General features: G+C 48.0%; 1 protein-coding gene across 4 annotated transcripts in view; it reads left to right on the top strand.

The window, feature by feature from the left end:
* Positions 1-18,588, top strand: part of Ufd4 (ubiquitin fusion-degradation 4-like) — a 137,969-nt gene that overhangs the window by 109,896 nt on the left and 9,485 nt on the right. For all 4 annotated transcript variants that reach the window (XM_084583005.1, XM_084583004.1, XM_084583003.1 and 1 more), the window contains exons 32-39: positions 1,529-1,724; positions 3,038-3,120; positions 3,292-3,419; positions 4,218-4,416; positions 7,296-7,430; positions 7,976-8,349; positions 15,374-15,608; positions 17,554-17,726. In XM_084583005.1, coding sequence (XP_084439131.1) covers positions 1,529-1,724; positions 3,038-3,120; positions 3,292-3,419; positions 4,218-4,416; positions 7,296-7,430; positions 7,976-8,349; positions 15,374-15,608; positions 17,554-17,726 — 1,523 coding nt within the window. The remainder of the gene's footprint in view (positions 1-1,528; positions 1,725-3,037; positions 3,121-3,291; positions 3,420-4,217; positions 4,417-7,295; positions 7,431-7,975; positions 8,350-15,373; positions 15,609-17,553; positions 17,727-18,588) is intronic.

The raw sequence follows: 18,588 nt of genomic DNA, 5'->3' as shown, positions 1-18,588 counted from the left end.
CTTCCCAAACAGTCTTGATCCAGTCGACCATCAGGTCTGCAGTCATCCACCCTTTCATCTGTGCATGTATATGGATGCCACGGGGAAAGTTTCCCTCCGGAATAGTCTTCCGTTTGAAGATCACGTATGGTGGCAGCTTCCGCCCGTCGGCCGTCACAGCAAGCATGACTGTGCATCGCTGTTTTTCTGCGCCAGACGTCTTCACGAGGACGCTCCGAGCACCCTTCTCGTTCACAGTTGTATTCCGGGGCACGTCGAACGTCAGTGGAGTTTGATCGGCGTTTCCAATTTGCGACATGAGGTAACCGCATTTTTCGCGAAGCCTAGTGACGAAGTGATGGAAGTCTATCACTTTGCTTTCATACGCGGCTGGGAGCCGCTGGCACAACGACGTCCGCCGCCTCAGGGAAAGTCCATTCCGTCGCATAAAGCGAGTCGTCCAACCGGAGCTAGCGCGGAAATCCTTTGCGGCGATTTTCAGCTTCCTGGCAGTTGTGCGCGCCTGCGTCTGTATCATTTCTAATGACACTGCACAACCATCCTTGCGCAGGTCCCTCACATATTCTAGGACCGCCTCCTCAACAGGAGGGAACTTGCCCGTTTTGGGTCCACGGAAAGCCCGCCGTGTCTTGTTCGTAGCCATCAGCTTCTCGCGCTGCTTCTTCCAATAGCGTATCCTCATTTCGTCCACGCCGAAATGCCTACCAGCAGCGCGGTTGCCATGCTCTAGTGCATAGTCGACAGCCTTGAGCTTGAATGCGGCGGTGTAACTGGCATACCGCCCCATGGTGAAATGGCGTAAACTCGCACAAAAACACAAAGCACACTACGACGCTGCCGAATTGCAAAATGGCGAACGCCGCAAAGCATGGAATCATGGGAACTCCAACGTTACTAGACTAGGTTGGGAACTCGTCGGAATGCATTCGCTGCGGGATGACTGCAGATCAACCACCAGGCGGCTCCATGTTCGGGGGGGGAAGGGGGGTCATTACGCGGGGATTTAAAAAATGGAATTTTGACCTCAAAATTCAGGGGTGCGATCATTACGAGAGTGCGATCATTATGCGAGTAAATACGGTAGTGGGGCACAAAGGCATAGCCGGAGGTATCCTTTTAGTCGGACTTGAGCGAACTGTAGTATTTTGACTAGCATGGAGCATTGCCCATTAATCATTGGTTTGAGACAGTGCTTTGGTTGTATGGAAGCTTAAGGTTCAGTTTTGAGATGCATACTGACCCATACTGATCCGATTCGCCAAACTTTCCGCCCTCCTTAGTTTTGAGAGCAGGTTTTTATGACGTGCAAACATTGCTCCATAAGCTAGTCCATTCCAAGCCTTCTTTTGTTTAGCATTCTTGCGACTTCGTTACAACTGCTCCAATCGACCAGCGTAATACACGCAGCCTACCTTGGTCGACCAGTGGAATTTGAACTCGTCATCGTGGAGCAGGTGCATGACCCACGAAAATTGCCACTAGTTTTTTAACCGGCTCCAATGCCTGCGTGCATCATCTCCCGCTGCAGGAGCTCCCGCGACCAACACCTGTGGCTCGGCCTGCCTCCAGCAGCAAGAGTGGCTCGCGGGAGGGCCCCCTCTCTGCCTACTGCAGCCCGGGCACGGGCTCTGCCCTGGAGGATGGTGGCTGCACTGTCGATGATGTGCTGCAGCTGCTCCGGCTGCTGAGCACCCACCGGAGCCGTGCCAGCCAAGGGTCCATCGGTGAGCACTCCGACCTCGCTTTAGCGCTAGCTTTTCGTTGGTGTAGAATAGACCTAACTTGCAGTGAGCTATGGTAGGTTGGTCGAAGGAATGGCACAGTGTAATATTACTTCGAAGCCACAGAAACTGTCCTTTAGGGCGGTTAGTCAATCTTGCTTGTACAGCTTAACTCAGATATATTGAAATCGTAAGGGATAGTGAAATAGTTCAGTATATTGAGGGAAGTGAGGGGGGGGGGGGAGTACATGGCTGAGTGCCAGCACCTTTGACAGGAGTGCCATTGGTGGCTTGCTTGGCTTGTCCAGTCGTGGAAGCCTGACTTTCGGTAATCATGCCACAATTGGGGCACAATGCACACTGGAGAAGGGGTCCAGTACTGTCTGCCACTTGCTGACCTGACATTTGGGATGCGCGCGTTTCCCGTCTCGCACGGAGTGTTCAATGTTCCGTCTACCATGTGCTGAACTGGCTTTCCAGGGCATATGCGGTGCATGCTACTGTGAAGGAAGGCAGGAAAAGACTGAGTAAGGGAACAATGCACGGTACCGTTGCCCTTAGCTCTTTCAGGTCGTTTCCCCTCTCCCCGATATCACAGCGGCATTAGCTGCGTCTGTTCGGCACCGGCTGACCATGTTGCCAAACTGGTTCCCTCTCGTTCCTTCATGCACGGGGCACCTGTGTGCGTCTTTGGGGAAACCATTGTAAGATCAGAGTTCTATATACGACGCAACCTTCCAATGCTTAGTTTCATGGGATTTTCAAGGGTATAATCATGGAGGAAGGAAAGAACTTAGGAGAGACCCTGACATCATTTTTTTGAAGCCGGCGCGCCGCGACCGAATGCTGCAATGTCTCTCCTCCTCTTTTACCCTCCGCATTTTATTTTTCTCCGTGTCACTCACGTACCTAGGGCCCTTAGCAATGCTGTTGCTAGTGGCCCGAGGCTTCATAGCAACAGCGTCGCCGTTGCTAATGGCCCGACTTGGCTAACCCTAAATTTTGACGTCGCTTCTGCCACACTTCTGCCACACTTTTTCCAATGCATTGGGAATGCAAGGGCCTCTCCTAAGTTTTTTCCTTCCTCCATGGGTATAATCTTGAGATCGATAAAACCATAATGAGAAATATCCGGGTTTAGCTGTGTTTCTCTCTAGGAGCTAATGCATCCATGTATGTGTGTGCTGGATTTCAGTTCTTTTGTTTGCATTTCGTTTGTTGCTGGGAGCACATATTCAGTGGAAGTGCGCACTACTATGCTTGCACACAGCTACTCGTTGACACTTCCTTTTCTTGGACTCCTCCTTTTTAAATAGGCATCGAAGACATCCTAAGTACAGTCACCATGGAGGACTTCCTCAGCAAGAAGATCACCAACAAGCTGGTGCAGCAGATTCAGGTGAGTTCCCTTCGTTGTTTTCTCTGTTTCCTTCGTCCGTTCTACTCTTCTGAGTTGCCTTATAGGTACCTTTCATTCCTGTTGCACTACCAACCGTGCCGTTCTTGTGCCGACAATGAGATTGATGAAGCTGTGTATTAAGAGCAGCTTGGTTGTGTGGCCCACTTTCAGGACCCTCTGGTTCTGTCATCTGGCTCCCAGCCAGACTGGTGCGAGCACCTGACCTACAACTGCCCCATGCTGTTCCCCTTCGAAACACGGCAGCTCTACTTCTCTTGCACGGCATTTGGAGCTTCACGGTGAGTTGCCTCACACAGCACCTGCTTTTCTGTTGACATTTTTCTGCAAAGGCTTCTGATGAGAATGGAGTTCAAGGATCATTTTAGAATCGTTAATATTTTTTCTTTGCCACTATAATCAACATTCTGCAGCAGAAAATTTCGCGGAGTCGGGAAGTTAAGTTTTTGGCCCTGAGGTGGCATAATCACCTTGCTTGATATGCTGGTAGTGTGGACTCAAGTTAATCCAAACTTTCAGAAAATTTAATTCTCTCACTTCATAACTGCAGCAGTTACACGGTTGCAAGTCGACCTGCTTTTTCAGCTTCGAAAAGCAGAACGGGGGGTGGGGGATTCTGCTTATGGCGCTGCCTGTCAGATTGTTTTTTTTTCCCCATCCGATTTTGCGGGGCTAACATACATCAGAATCTGTCGACTAGCAATCCTGTAGATATGGTACGTAAAATCGCGCCATTTTCAAGCCTTTGTGTGACCATATTCGGCAATTATAGACTTGCAGCTTGAATGCAGGCTAATTGTGTGGCCACAACAGCACCTGGTACCCTTTTACGAACCAGGTTCTCGCATCTCACCTGTCATCCATGGCAGAGATAGAGGACAGGAAGATAAAACCTTGGAAGAACAGAAGAACACAGTGCTAAAAGAAAAACGGTTGAGGCAAGGCAGATTTCTACTGTGCTAGCCACTGAGGCTTCCCTTCAGCTCTTGTTCATTTTGCTTGGATCTCTCTTGTAAAGGCATGCTTGCATTTGTCTTGCGAATTTGCTCATGCCTTCCTCTGCTATCGGTTGTGCCCAGATCGATAGTGTGGCTGCAGAACCAGCGGGACGCGAGTGCCGAGCGCCACAGGGGTCCCTCCCCGCGCCGTGAGGACCCCCATGAGTTCCGGGTGGGCCGTCTGAAGCACGAACGGGTCAAGGTGCCCCGTGGGGACAAGCTTCTTGACTGGGCCATGCAGGTCATGCGACTGCATGCCCCGCGCAAGACCGTGCTCGAGGTGAGTCTGTCAACTTTGTAAAGGTTTGTTGTTAAGGCCATGGCAGTGCAGTTTGGCAGTGCAGTTTGGCAGCGAAGAGTGGGTTCACTGCCGCAAGCACCTGAAATTGTGTGTGCAATACTGTACATTAGCTTCTTGCGCACTTGTCATACAGTTGAATCCCGCCACAACGAAATTTCCGCGACAACGAATAATTTTTTATTCCCCGCGAGTATCCTATAAGAATTAATGGCCTAAATTTCTCTGCACAACGAACCATTTTTGCAGAGCGTTTCCGCTTCAACGAAATTTTCGCGTTCAAAATCGAAACCGAAACTAGTTTTATTGGCGAGAAGTCCAAGTCAAATCCAAAGCCACATTAAGCATGAAATCACGTGATTGCAGTTCCGCCATTTTGGCTTTGTGTCGTGGTCGCGTTGTTCACTCGCTGCCTTTCTCTTCGACAACGACGAGTTTTCATCCGCAGGACACGATGGCAACGCAAGTGAAAAAACGCAAAACTCTTTCCCTTGAGCAAAAAGCTCAAATAATCGCCCAAGCAGAAAGCGGAAGGAAGAAAGCGGCAATTGCTGAAGACTTCGGAATTCCTGCAAGTTCGCTGTCAACGATTCTAGGCAATAAGGACAGCGTGAGAATGGCACTTGCTTCAGGCACATCCTCGAAGCACAAAAAGGTGACGCGGCCCCTCCATGAAGAGTTGGACAAAGCAGTGCATGCGTGGTTTGTGGAAGCACGAGCCAGCAACGTCCCCCTGTCCGGAAGCATCGTCAGCAGAAAGCCTTGAACTATGCATGCCTACTTGGCATTGATGATTTTAAAGCCAGCATTGGCTGGCTAAACCGTTTCAAGGCCCGCCATAACATCGTTGGAAAAGTGTTGTGCGGCGAGTCAATGTCAGCAGACGTGGACGGAGCAGCTGCTTGGAAGGCGAGTAACATGGCCGGAATTTTAAGCAACTTCGCGCCTGCAGACATTTACAACGCCGACGAGACCGGGCTATTCTACGAGATGTTGCTGTCACGGCGGCAAACACAGCAAAAAACGCATCACAGTGCTGCTTTGCACAAACATGGATAGCTCGGACAAGCGTCCGCCGTTAGTCATAGGCAAAAGTGCCAAGCCGCGCTGTTTTAAGGGAACTCGTAGCCTACCTGTGCAGTACAAGGCGAACAACAAGTCATGGATGACCCGCGCTATTTTCACCGAGTGGATGATGGCATTCGACCGCGACATGAAGCGGCAGGGCCGTAAAGTTTGCTTGCTTTTGGACAATTGTTCAGCGCATCACTCCGACGAAGTCAAGCTCACTAACACGGAGCTGAGGTTTTTCCCTCCCAATTGCACGTCTGTCTTACAGCCTCTCGATCAGGGCGTGATTCTTAGCCTGAAGCGCGCTTACCGCGGGAGGTTAATTCAGCGGCTGAAACCGGCCGAGACACGAAGGTGGACTTGTACGTGGCACTGCAGATTATGTCTGCTGCCTGGAGCACACTGGGGCGCTCAGTAATTGTGAACTGTTTCAGGCACGCTGGATTTGCCGAAGGTCGACCCGTACACTCTGCTGGCCTAACACCAGGCGTTACAGACGACGACGAAGAGGCGTCACCGGCTCCGGGGATCGCGGCCGCCTGGAAAACGCTGGGAGAAATAGGAACCGTGCCGCCTAATCTCGAGCTCGACGAATACATCGGCGCTGACGCTTGTGTTGTTGTTCACGAAGATGTGAGTGATGAGCAGATCATAAAAGCTGCCCGGAATGATAAGGACTCTTCCGATGAAGAAGACGACGACGTACAGGAAGCGCCGGCTGCGGCAACCGCCGTACAGGTGATGGACGCTTTTGATGTCATCAGGAATTTCGTTGCTGTCCGAGACGACGATGTTGCAATGGGTTTGCTGACCGAGTGCGAAAATCGCGTGACGGCGTTGCTCGCCGTGAAGCGTAAGCAAACCAAGCTTACAGATTTTTGGCATTAAACGCCTTTGCTGCTGCTTGGGCAATTCTTTCTGCGTTTCACGTCAAATTTTTGCGATAACGAAGTTCCGCGAGAACGAATTTTTTTTCGTGCACCGTGAATTTCGTTATAGCGGGATTCAACTGTACAAAGCTCTCTTGTCGGATGATGTATTCGGTTACTCGATTATTCACACACGCCTACTGCTTTCTTTTGTTTGTTTGTTTCTCAGACAAGCTTAAAGGTGACCATTTGGGCGAGTTGGTGGCTAACCCCTGTTACATTTTGCCAAGTTTTTCTGGCACATTCCTGTCAATTGAGTGTTAACAAGGTTCCACTGCAATTACGAGGTAACAAGCAGCTTCTTCTGCATGGCTTATTTGAAGGTCCTCCGTTGAGCACTGGCCTCTGTGAAGTGCCATGCTATGAGTCAAGTCATCCAAGCTCTCGTTGCTTGTTGGGGCTTGGAGTTACACTCATGCAAGATAAAAGCATTGGCTTTGTCACCTTGAGGCTGCTGCCATTCAGTCACACCTCAGTGCTGGATGTCAATGCTGCGGTTACTTGAGAGAGTTGGCATCTGCTGCTCTTGGTGTATGATGCCTTAGTAAGGTGACCAACAAGCTACGTAAGGTTACCCTGATCAGAGGAACCGGTGGCTGGAGTCGTCGCTGATTTCATAATTATTTTATGTTTTATGTTAATACCGCTGTAAAAGGCACGTTGCATGAAAGGGCTGGATGTGTCAGCTTCACAAACCCAGGTGGGGGTGTTCAGGTGTCCAGTGATGCAGCAGCGAAATCTTAAGCGCAGAAGTGCTAGAGTTGCCATTTGCTCTAGGTAAGAGGGGGCACCTAGAGGTGGGCGCGGTGTACTTATGCACGTCAGTTGCGGATGCTTCATTTCTTGTTTTGGACATTGAAGGTGGAGTTCCAGAATGAAGAGGGCACGGGCCTGGGTCCCACCCTGGAGTTCTACGCCCTGGTGGCTGAGGAGCTGCAGCGACGCGACCTGGGCATGTGGCTTTGTGAGGACATACCGACCACCAACGACAAGAAGGTGCGTGGAAAAAAAACTGGATGCCACTGTGCACTCTGAAAGCATGCAACGGCTCCTCACGCAGTTTCCTTTCCTGACTGTGTGCTTGAGCAGCAGTAAGAGGTGACGTTAACACTTTACCATACAGGGAGACTGCTAGCTTAGCACAGGGTGATGATGACAATGAAAATGTTTTATTGTAAGGAAAATGGAAGAGGGGCTTATGGGAAGGTTGTTTGGATCATTAGTCCGGGATTCCGTTGGCTAAGGCTGCTGCACTCCTCGCTCTTTCCACAAGGGCTCACTGGTCCTCGAGGTCTAAGTTAGACAGCTCTGCCCCCCATCCTTCCCACGTTGGTTGTGTTATGGTGACTAAGGCATTGTTGGCCTGACAGATAGGCCCGTACCGTAGGATACAAATCTGCTTTTTGCCTGCAAAATTGACATTCCGTGTGAGGATTCTGGCGCGATAGCGTGGTGGAAGCTTTACTGTATTGTTAAATGACTGAAATGTGCACTGTCTCAGTTGCTCCACATTGTGTTGTCATTTTCCTCTACCGTCGCAGCCGGTTGCGGCCTCGTCAGGCACGGCCGATGACGAAGGAGGCCTGGGTGGCGAGAGCTGCTCCAATCGGCCACCGGGTTACTACATCCACACTGCGTACGGCCTCTTCCCTGCGCCCCTGCCTCAGGGGGCGCTGTGTTCGCGCGTGTGTGCCTCCTTCCACTTTCTGGGCATCTTCCTGGCCAAAGCCCTGCAGGACGGGCGCCTGGTCGACCTGCCCCTCTCGCGGCCCTTCCTGCGCATGCTCTGCCAGGGCCCCTCTCCGGCATTGCTGCTGAACCACCAACAGCAGCCTCAGTCGCACCATGCGAGCACCGGCCACGGACCCGTCGCCGGTTCAACTGCAGTGTTGGGGCGCCAGGCAGCCACCGCTCGGTGAGTTGCTCACGTGGTCGTGTCAGAGGTGCTTCCGAGTTGGTGCAAAGGGTCAGTCTGTGTTTCCCGTACGGTTTCACCTTTTTACCCTTTAGCACCCTTCCTTGTCGTCTGCAAAGCACTTCTACACTGTTTATGCGTGCTCACCAGACCTCGTAGTACAGTCAAATCTCGATATAACGAATCCCGCGGGACCGCAAAAAATCATTCGTTATTTTGAAATATCGTTGTAAATCTGTGATTATAAGCCAGTGGTGAAACCTAGGTATGCAAATGACGTACCTTGCCAGTGGGCACGTGTGTAGACAAGCAAAACCTCAAATGAAAATGTTGCACTAACTCCAAAGTTGATTTATTTGAAGAAATCAATTAATTTCTTCTGCCATGTGTAGCAAACACGACCATGCACTACATTACACCACTACAGCACATACACATTCCACTCTGCGGAACACCTCGTCGCATGCGTGATCGCACCGAGCGAGGAAAGTAGGGACTTTGTCCATGTGCAGAAAAAAAAATTTTAAAAATGTGAGTTTGATATGACCTCATCTTCAATGCTCCCTGAAGTTTGAAAATCTCGCCTCGGTCTTTCAAAATGATTGCGACATTCGATGGGGCAATGCTACCTGTCTGTAGAGGTCAAATTGCTTTTTCCTTGCGTCGATTTCTTTCAGTAAAAGCGGCTGCGTTCATATCTTCTTGGCACTTCACTGGCTAGTATCATCGCTCTCGCACAAACTTCGCAATAAGATAATCTGCGGCATAAAAGAAAAAAAAAAAAGCACAAACGACCGACCCACGAACGACGCAGGCGGCTAGGTCTGCTGGCTACTGCGTAATAAACCATAGCTTCGTTTTGGCGCTAGAAGCTGGTACTAGATGTGCTGATGATGATAGTTACAGTCCACGGACCATACACACAGAAACGGCTGTTTCACGCGAGAGTTGCAAGCTACAGCGCTGTTAATTTTAGCCGAATTCGTAATACTGATGTTCCAAAATTATAGAAGAAATAAAGTATGTTCGTTATTCTGAAATATATGCTATTTTGAAATTCGTAATTCTGAAATAGTTTTACTTTGAAAACATAGCAAATCTGCCGGGGATTCTTTTAATTTGAAAAATTCGTGAATGTGGTGTTCGTAGTAACGAGATTTCACTGTACAACATTGAGTTGCCACATAACAACCGTATTTGGTTTAATGGGGGAGGCGGCAAAAATTGCGAAAAAAATAGATATTTTTTAGATATAGGTTTTTGTAGCAAGAGCTGCGAAGAAGGAGAAAAAGACTAAGAAGAAGATAAAGACAGATAACTTGTAGTTGATAGAGGCGAACGACAGCTGCGAGTTGCTAGGACAGGAAGTTCATTCGAATGTTATGACTGTGGTGTGCAATGGCGTTCAGTGTAGAGGCAATGTCATACCACTAGAACTTCCACACCTGAATGAGAAGGTCAAAGACGAGAGGCGAGGGGTGCTCATACTGAAACCATACAGTAAACTACTATGTGCAAAAGCCATGTCTTTACTTTCAAGCCGAACCTAAGCGTAGCCATGCAGTTGTAGCTCTAGAGTAACTCCAGGTTTAACCACAAGCTAACCCGCAGCTAATTTCTTTTTAAATCTACAAATGTTTGAATATAAAATTCTCATCACCAGAGTCAATGTTTCGACTAATATGAGCAGGAAACCAGATTTGCATTTTCTCTGGACCAATTTTGAAGCAAAAGCTGCGCGGTTTCCATGACACGCAACTGTCATTCACCAGTAGTAATTGCCGCCGTCTTGGTCCTATTCGAACGAGCAGCTTGTAGTTTCATTTTCATTTTATGTTTCGTTTTCATTTCTTGCAATATGGCTACTCTTTTCCACAGCGAAAACTGCTTTAGCTTCTTGGCGCCATCGCTGGTTGCCTTCATCATCTGATCTTGCACAAACTTCACAATAAGATTATCCACAAGAATTCCTGCCCACACGTGCGAATGTTGCGAACGAATGACCAGCAAACGACACACATTGAAGAAAAAATGCAGGTGGCTAGGCCTGCTAAGTACTGCATAAAAATCAAATTTTTGTAGTGGCGCTAGGTGTTAGCACGATATATGGTGATGATGATAGCTATAGCCTTCGGCATACACACAGAAATGGCGATTTCTGCTTCATGCGAGAGTTAGATGCTGTTAATTTTAGGCATTTGTGATTATTGGTTGATGACCAAAACGGCCCCAAACATGCTGCAAAACATGCGCTGCTATTCAGTAGTTAGTGCATGCGACTAAGATGGGTCACCCGAATGGCTGACCCGCTTGTCGTTTGCTATGTACGGTCAGCAACCAGACAAAAAAAAAAAGAATACCATCACAGATGTTTCACCATTTGCATCTCTTTAAAAAGTTCTAACAGCAGCATCATTCGGGGAAACTTTGGACAGCAGTCGCATTCATCACAACATGCCGAGATGGACGCAGTGGGAAGAAAAACAGGAGAAACATACACAGACGGTATAGACTCTAGAAACAGCATTAGGCAGAGTTTCCAGTCGAACCGAAGATGCCGCAGCTGAACCATGCAACGATGGAGTGAACTCACACTTCACTTCTCGCAGTCGGTGAATGCATTGCTAGGTTTGTGCGCAGCGATGATGAGCATTGCCTAAGGCAGTAGAGTACGGCCTTGCTCTGAAATTGACGCTATCATTCGCGAACTGTGGAGACATATCTTTCTGCCACATTGTGATCAAGAAATGAACATCCTTGCCACGTGTGCGGTATAGCCGTCTAGAAATTGCCATGCTGTGCTAAATTAAAGTATTTACTCATATAATGATCGCATCCCCAACATTGGGCGTCAAAAATTGTAATTTCTTCTTCCTCACATAATCATCACACCACCAACGTTACCACCGCGAGAGTCGTTTCCTAGTAGTAACAAGCGCAATCTTTGGAGTGCTATTGAACCTAGCTGGCCTCGTTGTGTGCACGCGCTACCAGGCGGCAATAGCGTGCTCGGGTAGATCATCATCATAGATTATGCTCGTCTTCCTCCGTGATGCTCGTAGTCGTCGCCATTTTGCGAAGTGTCTCCGCGTCTCGTTTTCATTGTTCCTTTGTTCAGTCCGTGTTACTTGCTATGTTCCACCGTCTACTGTGTTCTTGGTGCCGCATCACGGTGGGGTGGTATGCAAGTTATACAGCTGCTTTTAAGCTGAAAGCTTTCGAGCACGCTCTACAGCATAGTGACCGCGCTGCCAGCAGGCACTTCGGCGTCAACGAGTTCTGCACAGTACGCTACTGGAGACAGCGATTGCAGTGTCGATATGGACTCTGATCAAGAGTAGAACTGTATGGTCTGCTGTGAGCATCATGCCACGAAACGCGAGAAGTGATGATGAGGCTGCGTGCGGTAAATAAAGTGCTTTTGTACTTTTGTCGACCCTATACTTTTATAACACGGCTAGTTTTTCTTGAAAGTAACGTTTTGGTTATATTTACAATAGCTGACCTAAGAATCCAGATTCGCACCTATTTAAATTTGCATTTAGCGCTCCAAAATATTTGCTCGAAAATTTTCCCCACATAATTATCGCACCCCCTACTTATTATCAATTTTTCGCAAAAAAAAAAGCGCGTGCAATATGCGAGTAAATATGGTATATATTCTCAGTCATAAATATATCCTACTGCGATCTGCATATTAGAAACGCGGAAAGAATATGGCAAGAAAAGTTTTCTTTCTGCGGCGGACTTAGAGCAAAAACTTTTACGGCGTTCCAGTTGTGTGCAATCCGTTCGGGCAGTTAATGTGGAATACAGTCTTGCGGCAGAAAAAAGCTCAATTATGGTGTCAGTAGAAAGATTTATGGAAAGACGCCACAGATTGACTACTTTCCAGAAAGTTATTAGCAATTTCCCAATTCCACTACCTTAATTAATAATCTTCATTTCTATTTCGCTAAACAGTGCTGTTGTCTTTGTCATTTATCTCAAAATGCATGTTTTGGGCTCCCAGCAAACTATCATATCTAGGCGTCCATGGCAGATAGGACCACAATTCTCTTTTTAGCATGTAACTAGATGTGCAGAACATGCAATATTAGAAGCCAAATTTTTAATTAACGTTCAGAAAGTTTTAAAGGTACTAGTTATTCTTTGCACATTCATTTGTACCTTGAATTGTGATATCTTCTAAAATCACTTACAGTTATAAAATTAAAAAGAAGTTTCCAGCACCGCATTCATTTTTCTTTCTGCAGTCAAATTCCGATATAACGAATTGCAGGGGACCACCTGAAATTGTCCATTATTTTCAAATGTTGTTGTAACGAAAATTTTCTGAGATTATAAGCCAGTGGTGAAACTTAGGTATGAAAATGACGTACGTCGGCAGTAGGCGCGCGTGTAGGCAAGCAAAACCTCAGATGAAAATGTTGCACTGACTTCGAAGCTGATTTATTTGAAGAAATTTTCTTCTGACACCTGCAGCACATACCGTCGATTAAAAACTCTCCACACCTTTCACTGTGCGCAACACCTCATCGTGTACGTCACAGTGCCGAGCGATAAAGTGCGGACTGTTCATGCGTAATAAAACAGTTTGATAAGACCTCATCTTCAGTGTTCAGTGAAGTTTGACAGTCTCGTCGCGGTCTTTGAAAATGATTACGACTGTCGATGGGGCGATGCCGAGCTGTCTGCAGAGACAGATTTGCTTTTTCCCTGCGTCACGATTTCTTGCAATATGGCTACTCTTTCCTACAGCGAATACTGCTTTAGCTTCTTGGCGCCATTGCTGGTTGCCTTCATCATCTGATCTTGCACAAACTTCACATTAAGATTATCCACAACAAGAATTCCTGCCCACACGTGCGAATGTCACGAACGAACAACAAGCAAACGACACAACAAAGAAAAAATGCAGGTGGCTAGGCCTGCTGAGTACTGCATAAAAATCACATTTTTGTAGTGGCGCTAGGTGTATAGATCCGGCGCTAGATCCGTATAACCCGTGCTATGGTCTTTCCAGTTGTGATGTATGGATGCGAGAGTTGGACTGTGAAAAAGGCTGACCGCCGAAGAATTGACGCGTTTGAATTGTGGTGCTGGTGAAGACTCTTAAGAGTTCCTTGGACTGCCAGAAGATCAAATCAGTCGATATTGTCGACCATAAACCCTGACTGCTCATTGGAGGGTCAAATTCTAAAGTTAAAGCTCAGCTACTTTGGTCATCTGATGAGAAGAGAGGAGTCGCTGGAGAAAGATTTGATGTTGGGAAAGGTTGAGGGTCGCCGGAGAAGGGGTAGGCAGCAAACGCGATGGTTAGATGGCATTCTCGAGGCATTGCAGATGAAGCTATGTGATGTTAAGAAGATAGTGAGAGACCGGAAAGCGTGGCGTGACATGGTCCATAGGGTCACGAAGAGTCGGACACGACTGAACGCCTGAACTGAACTGAGGTGTTACCACGAGATATGGTGATGATGATAGCTGTAGCCTTCGGCATACACGCAGAAATGGCGGTTTCTGCTTCATGCGAGAGTTGTGATGCTGTTAATTTTAGGCAGATTCTTACTGCTGATGTTCCTAGATTATAGAAAAAAAATAATATACGTTATTCTGAAATATGTGCTATATTGAAATTCGTAGTTCTGAAATTCGGTGGCACGTCCCTCCGTTTCGACTGTCGCATCCGCAGCTCATTTATTGGCAGCGCGGCAAGGTGCTACGTAGAGATAATATCACGGCATGTTTATCTTTTCACTATACCTTTGATAGATTTTTGCGGTGGCAGGGAACGAACGTGGCAGAGTGGCCGTGATGGCTTAATTGCACAAGCCTGCTTCGATTCATCACGCAATGCTTGGGGCGGGCGTAGTCCACTATAGTTGCCACGAGATCATTGGAAAGAGTGATGGCTGCAAATGCCGTTTGAAGCGAACAATGCTAAAAGTCTGTGTCATGGTCACAGCTGACCGCATGCTTTCATTGATTCATAGATGTAAGAACGGAGAACTCTCGCAAAAAAAAAAAAAAAAAAGAAAAACCTGCCGCTTCTTAGTGTCCACAGCCGCCGTAGCTTATGCGCATTCAGCACAACACGAGACGCACATCGTACGTCAGCCACGGCGGCATTGGTTTTCTCTCGTTTCTTCACGCACGTGGCTTTGCGTACGCTTTTGGGGAAGGGCACGCTGCTGCCACTGAACTGTGCCCTTTCATTCCTTCCGCGCGTGGCTTGAAAACGTCACGCGGCAAAGGGCCGGGGGTGATGTGATCGTCTTTGGGGAAGGCGCACCACCGTCTAATGCGTGGTGCGGAGTTCGAACGACCGGTAAAATTGAGTTCGATATATGACGCAGCTTTCCTATACTTTTGCATGGTATTTTCAAGGGGATATTCCGTGAGTTTGATATAACCAAAATTCGAATTATCCGGGTTCGATATACTATCCGGATTCGACTGTATTTCTATGAATAGGATGGCTCAGCATGCCTATGCCCCCATGGAACTGTTCCTTTTGAAATACTGCTATAATGAGGGAAGCAAAACTGAAGAAAATCGGTGAGAGTGTCCACCAGCCTAGTTATACCATGTTTAATGCTTCTAGTGTTGCCACCCTTTTGCTGAACTGTGCCAAGCAAGATAAGCTGTGCCATATTGTTCTGTGGCCTACTTTTTGGTACGCCCCATTGGCAACGAGACAACTGGTTGCATTTCTACAGACGGCTCGCTAGCACCCACAGATGTCAAACTGAGGTGGTGGTGGAGGAACATGTAGTGCTTTGACACTGTCATCCTGCTTTGAACATGCACATCTCCTTGATCTTGTCAGGTATGCATGGTGTAGACCGATTTCTGAACTGAAATTTGTGGCAGAAATTGGTGTCAGCTTAAACATCCATTGTGTTCACTGCACGATAAAGTGGCCATATCATGCAAATAGGTTCTCTTCGGGAATTCATGTTTTCGATCAAATAAGAGCAAACGCCCATGTCGGCCCTCCTCTTTTCTCTGTACTCTACAGGGAGCAGTCCATCAACCAGATGAATTCTTTGATGACCCGTGAGGAACTGGGTGGCCAGGGATGCCTGGCAGAGTCTGTGCCTATTGCTAGGAGGCCCTCTCAACAGCAACAGCAGCAACAACAACAACCACAACAACAGCAGCAGCAACAGCAACAGCAGCAGCAACAGCAGCAGCAACAGCAGCAGCAGCCAGGCTGGTTCAGTGGGATCCTCACCCATGAGGACTTCATGGAGGCAAGTGTTATCCTCTCGCCTTGCCTCCTTGGTGGGAGCCGTAGAACCTGTGAGCTTGTAAGGCTCCATTCGTGAGAGCATTGAGCTTTTTAGCGGACTTTGTATGGCTCCAAGAATCTGAGAGGAGGTGCTGAATGTGTGAACTATTACAGTGGCCGGCATTCTTAAGTGCCTGGGAAGCCTGGTGTTGCTTAGATTTCAGAATGTTTTCAGTTTGTAATTTGTTGAAGCCAAATGGTGGAGTAAATTACATTGGTATAATTACAACTTGGTATTTTAGAAATTTAAGATAAATTTCATTAGTACTCTGGTCCCAAATTTGCACTGTTCAAATTTGAGAGCGGCGAAATGTGCTGCTGACTGGATAATGTGCCACCTCTGGGCTAAGCATCCAAGACACCTTCTTTCCGTTGGAATTCACTCTGGCACTCTACTTAACCCTTTCACTGTCACGAACGTACCGGTACGTATTCGCGTTTCCTCCCCGCAGTGTCAATAACGTACCCGTACGTATTCTATCTTGCGTTCAAATCTTCGCGCCTCACCGTAAAGCTACCGCGACTTGCTCCGTCATCTGTTGAATCTTTCTACAAGCTGATATGCTCGCTCCGCGCCGATATGACACATATATGGAAGAGTATGGAAGAGTATGGTGCGACCCCGCCCGCCTGTTCTTTGCTCGTGGGAGGGGGCGTGGTCGCTCCGTGACACTACTCTCTCGAGCGAGCGATCCTTCGGTGCGCGCGTGCGGTTATGGGTTCAAAGTTTGTTCTGCCATCTGTGGCAGGTTTGGAGGTTTTTATTTTTATTCTTTGTCGCGCTTCCGCTATGGCGTGGCAAGTTCAGGGCCGCACGCGGTTGCCTTTCTCCGACTGACATATGACTCGAATGCTGCATTCGCTCTCTCCACGCGCCCTCGCTTGAGGACAGCTTGCTGTTAGCAGCAGCAGCAGCACACGAGTGTTTTAGCCTCTTTTCATCTTTTTCTCTTTCGACTTCACTACGCGCCGTTTCTCTCCCTTGTGCTGGCCACTGATATGCTCGTTCTCTGAAACCAAGCCGACACTAGGGATGCGTCCCGGTCAGAAACAGCCGACAGTGAAAGGGTTAATCGTGAAAATGGAAAATGGGGCACATTTGTTACCGTATTTACTCGAACCTAACCCGAGGGACGACATTGCATATTGCCCAATGGGAAAAGAATAAAACCACGAAAGTAATGAGAGATAAGCACTTGAAAAATTACCTTTATTAGAGATGGTGTGTGGCCCTTGCAGTCACATCAAAAGTGCTCATTCATCATCAGAAACCTTTGCAGTCAGGCTCACATTTAAAAATCGTCTCCTGCTGCATCTGCCATCCACGTATGGTAGATTAGTTGTCTAGCCATCAAGCTGCCGGAGAATTACCAATTTCTTTTGCTATCAGAATGGCTGTTCCTTTGAAGCGAGCATCTTACAGTGCCCGCCGCGTCGCCATCATGCGAAGTGCGATAACAACAGAATTCACTAATCCACTACGAAAGACACGAAAAGCGCGGAATAATGGTGAGGTGATCCTGAACCTATGAGCAAAAAGCGCAATGTTTTGACTTTGGACGGATTGAGATTTGGCTGATTTGGCTTCCCTGGTACATATGTTGCCAACATAAAACTATTTCGGTTTCTGCGTCGTAAAACCGCGGAAACCGTAACGACGTGGTAGCATATTCAATATGGCTGCACCCCGGGGCTGCTTTCGGCCAACCGAATTGCAGTATTCTGTTATAACGTGAGGGTAAACTTTGACAGCCAAAAATCTTCAAACAAAAACGTGTTACATTCGATTAAATGTGGTACTTCTGCCCTCCAGAAGCATGTGCATCGCCACGTCTCCAACGCCCCTTGCAGCTCCTCACCTTGGAGTCTATGTGGAGCGATGCCTGAGAGTTGTGTTCTGTGTGCAGGTGAATCCACACCAGGCACGTTTCCTGCAGCAGCTGCGCGAGCTGTCTGCACAGAAGCAGCACATCCTGGGCGACAACTCCCTGAGCCAGGAGGACAAGCTGCGGCAGCTGCACAACCTGGCCTTCCCCACCCACGACGGCACGGGCATGTCCACCCGTGTAGAAGACCTCGGGTGAGTGTCTGTGCTTTTTCGCAATGTCAGGGCCGCATCCGGTGGAACCTCGATTAATGACTGTGAGGGGACTGCGCAAAATTGTTGCGTAATCTGGGCATTACATGAGCGGAAATCTCTCAAAACTAATCCATTCACATCCTAAACGCACTCGCTACTCTTACTGCCAAAATTACGATCCTTTCCCTTCACGTATGTTACGAAAGCACCCTTACTTCTGTTCTGCAAGAGTTAACTTATACTGGGGCTGCGCAGCCAGACTGATTTGCATCAATTAGGCTGCTTTTGACATGGCTCATCACTGTGTGTTAAGTAAGCGTGACACATGTCTTGGAAACGATGGTCTGGACAAAGAGCCATAAATATACCTACTTCAACTATTCAAAGGTGTTTTATGGCGTGCAGTATGGCGATGCGAGTGACAGGTTTCTGTTCAGACTCTATTTACAACTGCTGTCTCTCCGCGGCAGCAGTGTCTGCATTATGGCGATTTCCACTGGTTGATTGGAGCTGGGCGCCCGAACTGGAATAGAGGGACCTAAACTGCTATAGAGCAAATCAGTTTTGGTCGACCAACGAGAGCACGCGGCAGAAGTAATGCTGAGTTGGTTCCAGAAGTTAATCTTATCCCAGGGCCAGAATTGTTGCGGTCGATAAATAGGCAAGATTGTAGCCTTCTGCAGGTTTCTCTTGCACGATTTTAACGTTGTACTTGTTGTTTTTTGATTGACACACTTTGACATATTCGTGCGAAACAATGGTGATGCCCAGTGTCCCCTGCCGATTCTTTGAAACTGCTAAGAGCAGTAAAAGAAACATTCCGCAGCCTCTGGAGATCCGACTGGTCGGTGGATCAAGCTAG

Source organism: Amblyomma maculatum, chromosome 10 (genome assembly GCF_055883805.1).
Source record: "Amblyomma maculatum isolate TAMU_Amacu chromosome 10, ASM5588380v1, whole genome shotgun sequence".
NCBI classification, from domain to species: Eukaryota; Metazoa; Arthropoda; class Arachnida; order Ixodida; family Ixodidae; genus Amblyomma; species Amblyomma maculatum.
This window is presented reverse-complemented; position numbering and strand designations above follow the sequence as displayed.